The sequence below is a fragment of the Rousettus aegyptiacus genome, unplaced genomic scaffold (genome assembly GCF_014176215.1).
Source record: "Rousettus aegyptiacus isolate mRouAeg1 unplaced genomic scaffold, mRouAeg1.p scaffold_m13_p_12, whole genome shotgun sequence".
NCBI classification, from domain to species: Eukaryota; Metazoa; Chordata; class Mammalia; order Chiroptera; family Pteropodidae; genus Rousettus; species Rousettus aegyptiacus.
Genome location: NW_023416287.1, coordinates 10,746,882 through 10,756,952, shown reverse-complemented (window position 1 = coordinate 10,756,952; position 10,071 = coordinate 10,746,882). Strand labels below are relative to the sequence as shown.

General features: G+C 52.4%; 1 protein-coding gene across 1 annotated transcript; it reads left to right on the top strand.

The window, feature by feature from the left end:
• The first annotated feature begins 3,408 nt into the window (after positions 1–3,408).
• WFDC2 (WAP four-disulfide core domain 2) lies at positions 3,409–9,803 on the top strand. The gene is made up of 4 exons (XM_016152386.2): positions 3,409–3,557; positions 4,123–4,266; positions 7,019–7,171; positions 9,487–9,803. Exons 1-3 carry the CDS (start codon positions 3,473–3,475, stop codon positions 7,168–7,170), a joined length of 381 nt encoding a protein of 126 aa, XP_016007872.2. The 5' UTR covers positions 3,409–3,472; the 3' UTR covers position 7,171; positions 9,487–9,803.
• Positions 9,804–10,071: the final 268 nt, after the last annotated feature.

Sequence of the window (10,071 nt, the reverse complement as noted above, 5' to 3'; positions counted from 1 at the left end):
ACTTCTTTTACATTGATGGGTACAGGACGGTTAATTAACATTTACGTCACGTAGAGATGGTATGCCGGGGGACAAGATAACCACGAGGAGTTCTGTGGTTTCGAGCTCTGGCGAATTGGGTTGTGCCCTGAAGGATCTGGAAAAGAAGGGGATGACTCTGACATTCCAAGGGTATGTTATCTTAGATGCAAAAAGATAATGAACAGTCTCATTTAAGGTAAAGGTTGACCTTTGTCAAGAAAGATACAGGCCCAGGATGCGACTACCCACCATGACCTGCTTTTAGTTAGGAATTTTTATATTCAGACCATCCTATATGGTTAATTTTGGTCTCTGCGTTTGTAGGGCCCACCATGCTGGCCTTCCTTGAGCTCATCGGGTTTCGTACGTGGCCTCTTTTGCATCTGCACCTGGAAACCTGTTAGAATGCAAATTCTCAGTTTCACCTGTTGAATAAACTCAAAAAGAGTTTGGAGGGTGTGCTAGAAATAAAGGATAAAGATTTATTCAAGAGGCTTAGGATTTGCAAACTGGAAATATAGCTAGGTAAAACCTCAGAAATGTTCTGAAGAAGAAAGAAAAGTTAAGAGTTCTTATAATAAAAAGTACATTCTTGAGAATAATCAGTCCTGCATTCTTAGACTGATCCAGCATGGTTTATCAGTCAGCTGTCAGGTGGTCGGGGTGATGGATGCCAGGTGGTCTGGATGCAGGAATTCTTCAGGGGTTAATCAGAGGGTTATCTGGAGTCTGATGTATGTCCCAGCATTGATGCACGACTGGAAAGTTCAAAAGTTTAAGTGCCAGGGCTAGTTAAAACAAAGACACAATTGTTGCCTCGTACCTCAATCTACTTGATTTTAGCAATTTAGCAGCTTGACTATAGTGACTCCATTTTATTTCTTCACTCTATTCCTCACATACCAGACCTACGGAGTCAAAACTCTGGGGTCGAGATGTCGAAATCTGTGTGTTAACAAGCCCCCTAAGTGATTCCAACACTCTTTGCTCAAATGTGAGACCCACTGCTGCTACATAAGACTGCAGGGCTGTGTTGCCAGATCTTTTACTTTTTTCAAGAGAAGAGAGAAATTTATTTTTATGTAAAATCCCCCACTTTTAAACCTTGGGAACAAATACAAAATTTAAAAATGTACTGTGCAGGTTGACAATGGAGATATTTTAGCCAGATATGTAACCTCTGGTTTGTGCTCTTTCCCCCCATTCTTAAAATAATTCTACAAAAGTTATGATGCTACTTCTTTTATGGAAGGAGATGTTAAGTCCAAAAAGTGAAGTATTGCTCTAAGCCACATAGCCAGGAAGTGGTCAGCCCTGGATTTGGACCTGAACCTTACTCACTTCTAAAGCCTTCGTCCTTTTTAATTGTTATGTAGAAGAGAAAACATGGGAATGTCCCTAGCACAAAGCCTAGCTTTATAAAAGCAGAGTATCTTTTTCATGCCAAGGGACACTGACTGATGAAACTTTCTTCTCCATCCTCTGCCCCACCCCATCCCTTCAGCCTCAGACTAATCCTCATTCCTGTAAAAGACAGTCAGTAAGCAGGGGAGATCTTGAGGGTTGGGAAGAAATGAGGCTGGGTAGTTTCCTCGCCTGAGGAGCTGGGTAAGTCCCAGAAGAAAGTTGTGGGCAGCAGTGCCCAAGACTGAATGTTCAGTAGTCAACCCAGGCTACAGGCTAAAACCGGTTGCTCACCAAAACGTCCTCTGCGTGCCCTAGACTGAGTTTCCGGAGCCTGCCCAGTGTGGTGCCCCCACCGGGCTCCTGCCTCGTTGCTGTTAACTTCTCTGAGCTCAGAGCAAATAGTCCTGGCTTCTCCCAACATCCGCATGTCTCTGGTTCCAGGCCGGGCATGGAAAGTTGGGAGAGGCATTCTCAGCTTCTTTTCCAGGCTCCATCTGTGGGGACGGAGGCTGGAGGTGAGCTCTATTTACCTGCCATCCCAATGGTCACTGCCCCGGACCCTCTCTAACTTTCAGCAAAAAAAGACCTCTGGGGCTTATAGAATCTCGGGTTGTTTGTTTGAAATGTTTGAAAATATTTCTTGTCTAACTCCCGGGGTAACTCTGTTCTGGCATTGGCCAGCCTGGATTCTAATGCTTGGCATATATTTATTGGTTTCTTTAGTAATAGTATTTCACCATTTATCCATTATGTTTCAGGGCCGGGGTTCCTATGCCAATCATGCGGACGTAGCCCTCAAAGAGTACATAGCTAGTGGTTAGGATTTAGTGCTCTCACTGCTGCGGCCCGGGTTCGTTTCCCGGTCAGGAGAAAAAGGGTATCTTTAAAAAAAAAAAAAAGTACGCAGCGAGTCCACGGCAAGGACTTTACATTCGTGTTCTTGTTGAATTCTTATATGATCATCAACTTTGTAGATAACAAAATGACAGCGCAGAATAGGGAAGTGATTTATGCAAGTTCCCTCAGTAGAAAAGTGGTGGACGTGGAGGTCAAACCCAGGCCCTGTCGCCCCAAGGCCAGTGCTGGAGGACCCCTCTGATTGCTTTCTCTAAACCAAGCCTCTTGCCCTATATGTGTCACATCATAGGCATCTAGAGAAAATTTCTGATGGAATGGAAAAAGCAAGGGCTTGGAAGGTACGTGGATTCAAAACCTTGTCTCTGCCGCTTTGCCGGGGCGGGGTCTAAATCTCTGAACTTCAGTTCATCCGTCATATACAGCTGATGACAACAGTAACTCTCTATCCGTAGGTTTGCTGGGAAGATCCATGAGGCAAGGAGCACAGACAGAGGCTGCGTGTGGGAAAAGAGGAAGAGAGAAACACACCCAAAACAGCCGGAGACTGTTACCAGGCGTTTCACCTTCATAGGCCTCAGTTTCTTGTGTCAGATGGGTTCATTTATTCATAACAACTGCTTTTCCTCTCGCCCCTACTATGTGCTCTGTATCACTACACTCACGATACCTCCATCATTAATCCCCAAAGAGGGATGGATCAGCGCTGATCTGGCTGACTCCAAATTCAACCATTTAATCTCCAGGCTCTACTGCCTCCTTGTGGGCCCTGCCTTTTCCCCCTCCTTCCTCCCCCCGTCCGTCCCTGGGCATTATGGGGAGACCTCAGAGTCTTGGAATGGGAATCCAGAAGTCCTAGGCCTGACCCTCTCCTACCGCGGTCCTGCCCTCAGGCACCAGGAGGAAGGAGGGAAGGGGGGAGTGGACCAGGGTCCGGCTGCAGCTGGTCGAGCTGCGCTGGCCTGGAAGCTGATTAGGTTCCTGGTTCCCACCAGGGCCAAGAGTGACACCTGATCTCCGAGGATTGTGAAATGGCAGGAGGTGGCAGCCCGCCCATGATGCCCGCAGACCCGTCTACCTTGCCGGCTCGGCCCCGCCCCTACCCCACGCCCCCCTCTCGCGCGCTTAAATCCCCCCATCCCGGCCCAGGCGGCTGTCATCTGCACCCTGCGGGGCCCGGCGCAGCACCATGGCTACCTGCCGCCCGGGTCCGCTCGTCGCCTCCCTGCTCGCTGGCCTGCTGCTGCTCGGCTTCGGCTTCGCCCGGGTCACCAGTGAGTGCGGCAGGGAGACGCCCAGAGGGCCGGGCCAGGACGCGGCGCGGGCGTAGCCTCTCCGCGGGCCGGAGCAACGGGGGTTCCCGGGGCGGAAGTGAGGAGACCCACGAAAAATAAACTTCGGGGATCCCTGGCGCCTAAAGATGGTGACCCTTGAAGTTTAGAGTGTGGGGTGCAACGTGCTGGAGACCAGGAGGCCACTGAAGACTGAAATTTGGGGGACGGGCTTTGTGCCGAAGGTGGAGACTCAGTAGCCTCCGGGGTGACCCTCTGTTTAGACGGCGGTAGCTCCTAGACGGTCACCTGTGCCGGGGGGCCCTAAGGATAGAGGGCTCTGAGGCCAAGGGTTAGGTAACTCTTGTACTCCCAGGTGTTGGGGACACCTGGCCTGGAAGTGGGGTCCGCTGAAGTCTCTAAGGGGGGCGGGGGTTGCCTAGGGCCGGAGACTGAGAATTCCTTGAAGCTTGAGATTCAGGGTCCTGGGAGCAGGAGGCGGGCGGCATCCTCTGGGGCCCCGGCTTCGGTCCCCCACTATCTATCTGTCCTCTGCCTCTCCTCCCAGAAACAGCGTACAAGAAAGCAGGCGTGTGCCCGAAGCTACAGGAGGACCTGAACTGTACGCGGGAGTGCAATTCGGATAGAAAATGCCCGGAAAACCTCAAGTGCTGCCGGGCAGGCTGCGCCAGCGTCTGCCATATGCCCAATGGTAACCCCAGGGCGACCAGCCCCGGGGCGGGGCGGGGCACGGGGAGGAAGCGGGAGAGCCTGGGTTCCAGGAAGCGGGGCGATTCGCAGACCCAGGGACCCCTGGCAAAGTCTAGGCGGATGGGACCGGATCGGCCCGAACTCTCCCCCTGCATGGGTCCGGGGACACAAAGGAGTCGCTGAGCCGCGGCGCGCGGTCCGAGAGCCCTCCACACCTAGCTGTGTTCGATTCTCTGGTGCATGACCGGCTTCCGGGCACGCTCAGCGGGGACGTCGTTTCGGGAGGTCAGGGGACCCGGTTTCACAGTTTGCTCCCTCAGCATGTGGCGCCGCGGGGGAAGCCCAGAGCTGGCGAGTGGGTGGGGTCCCTAGGCCTGGGGAGCTGCTCATCCCTCTCGGAGTCCCTCCCCTGGGGCCTGCCCTACCCGAAGGGGGAAGGGCTCAGGGCGCCTGGCCTGACGAGACTCCCCGGACTCTTCTGTCCAGATGGAAAGAAACCTTACAGATTTAGGAGAAAGGAAGGTTCCTGCCCAAGGTGGCGCCCCCAGCCCGTGGCTCGGAAGGGGTCATAGCCAGGGAGTGCGATTTTTGCCTAGTGGTTTGAAGAAAGTCAAGACTCCTTCCTGAGCTCCCCTCCCCCTTCCTGATCTTTAAAACAATCTCTTGCCTCTAGGGATTGCGTGAGAGAGACAACATGTGAGAATGCTTGGGTTCTCCATAAAAAGTGCTTGCTAGCTCTCGTCTCTCCCTAGGTTTAGGGGACTCCCATCAGAGCAGGAAGTAGCCTTAGAAAGCACGGAATCCAAGCTTCTCATTTTTCACAGGGAAAAACTGAGGACTAGCAGCAGGGCTATGACTTCAGGGTACCGAGCTATTGTGATTATTGGTCCTTATCCAGAATAAAGCCTCTGTGATTTTCCTTCTTTGTTATTTCTCCAAACATGCCGGCAGGGGCCCGGAAGGTTTTTAATTAGAGACGTCAGACACTGATGAACAGGGAGATGGGAGGTGGGGGGGAGGACTGGCCCATCAGGGGCAGCTTCTGGATCTGGAGGCCTCTAATCTGGACCAGAGAGAGGAGGAGCAGAAGGAGAGGTGGAGATTGGGAGAGAAAGCAAGAGGCAGGCAGACAGCTGAGAGAGGTGGAGGGGCAAAAGAAATCTCTGGGGTTAGGTGGAGTCTTTGCTGTTCCCTTGTCTCAGATGGACAGACTGAAGCAGACAGAAAGCCAGGGCCAGGTGGCCTTCTGAACTAGAATCCTAATTCTGCTATCTGCTAGCTGTGTGATCCTGAGCAAGTCTCTTTACCTCTCTGAGCATCTGCTTTCTTATCTCTCACTCAAACTGTATAAGAATGACATGAGGGCTAAATAAAATAATACATGTAAAATGTCTCAGTAGAAAGTAAATCCTCTATACACAGTGGCTCGCTATGTCAATAAAGATGCCCTTTGGCTGAAGGCAGACTAGTATAAAGAGCCCCTGCCTTTTTTGAAGGAATGGATTTCATTGTGCTAGGAAGTCAGCCACCCCTGTCCTCTGCTGCTAATCATCCAGTTCTGTGCCTGTGTTTGACACTTGGCTGGGCTTGCCCCTGGGACTTCTGGGAAGTGAGCCAAGCTCCCTTCTCTTTGACCCGGGAAGTGGAGTGTGGTATGCGTGCGTGTGTGCATGTATGTGTGTGTGTGTGAACAGAGGTTGGAAGGCTTGGGCTCAGGTTTTGGTTTTATTTTTGACCAGCATTGTGGGGTTGGGTGGTGCCTTTGTATTCCTGTGCCTCATTTTCCTCATCTATGATAGCAATGGTTAGAAATGTCTCCTACAGAAGAGAGATTCAGTGTGAGGGTTGAAGGAGGTAATAGATTTCACGAAGAGCATTGTAACGGCACATCTCTGCAGTGTTAGCTGTTAGTGTGCGTGTGCATGCGCGCACGCACATTTGTGTGTGTGTGTGTGTTGGTGGAAGAATGCTTGTCTGTGCATGGATGAGTGTGTATGGGGGCTGTGGTGCTGCGTGGTGGTAACTGGGAGTGAGTAAGTGGGAGTGAGTGAAGAGATCATGGGCGTGTAAACCCCTCACATGTGCATCGCACTTTACAGCTTACGAAACAGCAGAGTCCATGGCTCACAGACTCTGAAGCCAGATTCCTGGATTTCAAACCCTGCCTCCACCTTGTATGACCTTAGGCAAATTACTTAACCTCTCGGTGCCTCAGTTTCCTTATCTGCAACATGAGGAAATATTAACAATACTTCTCTCCCTCTTTTAAGATTATTGCGAAGAGTAGATGAGTTAATACGCATCGAGTGCTTAGAATAACACCTGACATGCAGAAGGAGCTAAGAAAATGTTAACTGTTCTAATCGCTCACTTCCTATTATTATTGCAAAGTAGTATAATTTCCCAGGGAGACGTAATATAGGTGTGTGGCCTCGATCGCTTTCACAGCAGCCCCACGACGCGAGCAGCACTGATCCCACGGAACGCCTCAAGACGCTCGGACTCTGAGAGATTTCCGTCCCTGGGCCACAAAGTTAGGAAAAGGCAGCGCAAACTGGGGTCCTGTGATTCTAAAACCAAGGACGGAGTGAGCACGATGGGGAGGGCGAGGGGCTTGCGGGTGATTTTCCTTAGGTCCCCTGAGATCTACTGGGAAACTAGGGCGAGGAGCAGTGGGGAGTCAGGCTGAGGATGAGTGTTCTTCTCCTTGCATCTCCCTCCGCCCATTTCCTCTTGCTCCTCTTTCTTCCCAGAAAAGCCGGGCACCTGCCCCAAGGTGGACTTTCCCTTGACCCCGCTTGGCCTCTGCCGGGACCAGTGCCAAGTGGACAGCCAGTGTTCCGGCCAGAAGAAATGCTGCCGCAATGGTTGTGGGAAAGTGTCCTGTGTCACACCTGTCTTCTGAGGTAACTGGGCGGGAGGAAGGACGCACATTGATGCCCAGATGTGATGACCCCTGCAGGTTGCAAAGGTGGACCTGGGTGAACATACTTCTGTTCACTTATCTGTCCATATATTCACCTTCATCCGCTCAACAGATATTTCTTGAACATCTATCATGTGCCATACTCTGCTCTAGGCTTTGGAGATGTTCCATGAGTGAGCAGATCAGACAGAAATATTTCTCTGTGATGGGGCTGATATGCTAGTGGATAATAAACAAGATAAATAAACAGACACATTCATAGAATGTTAGAATGAAGTGCCATGGAGAAAAAAAAAAATGAAGGGGGCTAAGGCTTACTGGGATGGGGGTGGGCTGGGCAGGGAGCAGTGTTGCCATCTTTACAAGGGGCACAGTCAGGGGAAGCCCCACCAAAAGGCGGCATTTGAATGAAGACTTGAGGGCACTAACCTGCGGGGTTGGGGAGGGAGCTATGAGGACATCCGGGGAGAATGTCACGAGCAGAGGAGGCTACAGATGTAGAAGCAGGAGCATCCCGGTGCGTTTCAGGGAAAGCAGAGGCTGGAGCTGGGGGAGCAAGGTGAGCACAGAAGGGGGAGAGGGTCACAGAGGTAAGAAGCGAGTGAGCAGCTGTTAGGGGCGTCCTAGGCCGTTGTAAGGACGTTGGTCTTGACCTGCAGTCGGATGTGCTCTGACTGAGGTTTGAAAGGCTTGCTTTGGCTGCTGGGTGGAGAACGGACTGTAGGGGCCACGACAGAAGCAGGGAGATCAGCGAGGAGGCTGCTGCGAAAGGCCAGGTGGGAGATGATGGACCTGGGGAGGTGAGCGGCGGGGTTAGGGACATACATGAAGGTAGATGGGACAATATTTGCTGATGAATTGGGCCGTGAGGGAAAGAGAGATTTACTCCTTTGTTTCCTTAACATACACTTAAATAATTCAGCAGCTGGAGGAGCAGCTGTGTCCTAGGAGAGGGGACGGTGGTTGGAGGGCCCCTGGGGACGTAGGAAGCTCTTTGCATGACTTGTGGGAGGCAGAAGTGTTAATCTTTACTTTTGCCAAGAAGCTCCGCTTTTCAGGATGAACATGGTAGAGGTCAGTTCACTTCAGTTCACTTCCTCACGTGTGTGTTCGAAGTGTGCGGAGCACTTACGCTGTGGCAGGCGGGGCTGTACTCAGCTACCGCTACAAAGAAAGGATCGTGGAGCCTCTCTTTCCTCCATGCACAACCAAAACCAAACTATATTAAGTCCTAAAGTAAGTGTGAAGAAGTAAAGAGAAACAAAACCCAAAGTAAACGTGCTCAGTCGGCCCGTTGGGAGGTCCGGCACTGAGCCACCGGCTCTAACCCAGGTGCTGGCATGGAAGGTGACCACTGCCCTCCCTCACAGGACGCACAGCCCAGTGTCTGAGGTGAACAGATGGACAGACACTCCCAGCGCCTGTAGTGGGTGCTGCAGTGGAGGGAAGGGCTGGGGGTCGAGGGAACAGAGAGGACGCAAAGCTCACCCAGGCATGGGTGGGGGGAGGAGGGAGCAACCTTCCCACAGGGGTGAGACCCTGAGCCAGGCTGGCAGGACAAGAGAAGGCTGGGCAGTCTGGCGCAGGCTGTTTCAGGCAGAGGGAATAGAATGCGCGAGAACCTGGAAGCACCCTTTGGTTAAAATCTCGTTGTTGATTTTTTGCTGCCTCTGACAAGCTCTTGGCAGGCCGCAAGGGATAAGACAGAGGCCCCAAGGGAGGAGAGGACGTGCCCAAGGTGCGGTGGTTGCTATTTCTAGGTGTACGGCCTGAGAAGGAAGCACAGCCCCGCTAGGGCCCAGGGCACTCCAGCCATGCCAACCACCTCCTGCCTCCGTGAGCGTCAACAGCGTGACTGGGCTTTGCAGTCAGGAGGACACAGGTTCAAATCCCAGCTCTGACACTTAACTAGCCTTTCACCTTCCTGAGCTGCAATTACCTTTCTCATAAAATGAGATGAATAAGATCTCCTTGACCAGCCGATCCCAGCTTAACCTCAGGAAAGGAGGCGTGGCGGAACGTCCCGGTGGTAGAGGGACATTGAGGGAAACTAACCATGATGGCTCCTCAGGAAGGCCACATGGCCTGTTGGGACCATGGGATAGCCAGGTGTGTCCTGGGGAAGGTCTGAAGCAGGAGAGATGAGTCGAGGGCCTGCAGAGGCCCAGGGCCTGAAGAAGGTGCGGCCTTGCTGTGGGAGGCAAAGGACTGGTCCAGAATTTAAGCTGCAGGTTACACGTGTCTATTATTACGGATATTGTCATCCATGGTGCTATTACAGTCTTCCTCCTCTAGCTCCGGCCACCACCCCCTGAGGAGTGGGAAAGCAGAAGTGTCTGCCCAGCACTGTCCAGCTCCGGCCCGGCTGCCCTGCTCCCTCCTGGCTCTGCGCTCTCTCCTGCACTGACCACAGCTTCTTCCTTTGCCGCCCAATAAAATGACCATTTCCAGCACTGGTAGGGCCGTGGCCTCCATTCTTACCATTTTGCCCCTGCCTCCCCCGACTCTGGGTCGAGGCGCGGGGGTAGGGGTAGGGGAGCGACCTGACCATCCGGGCATGAAGTCCAGGGAGGGATCAACTTTGAGACAATAAACATAAATTCAGGGCTTGGCTCATGTGTGGTTGGTGGTTCTTCTCCCTGGGTGACGGAAGGGAAAACTGAGGCTCAGAGAGATGGCGGGAGGCTCCTGAGGCCATCTCAATTTGTCGCTGGGGGTTCTCGATAGCAGCAGCTGCATGGACTGTGCATCACATGAAGGGCGGGGCGTTCCGCTGGCGAGATCATCCGGATCCGCAAAACGGCCCTCAGAGTAGCTGGTGACGGTCCCGTGTTACAGATGGGGTCTCCACCAAGTTGCTTGCTTGCAGCCGCAGAGGAA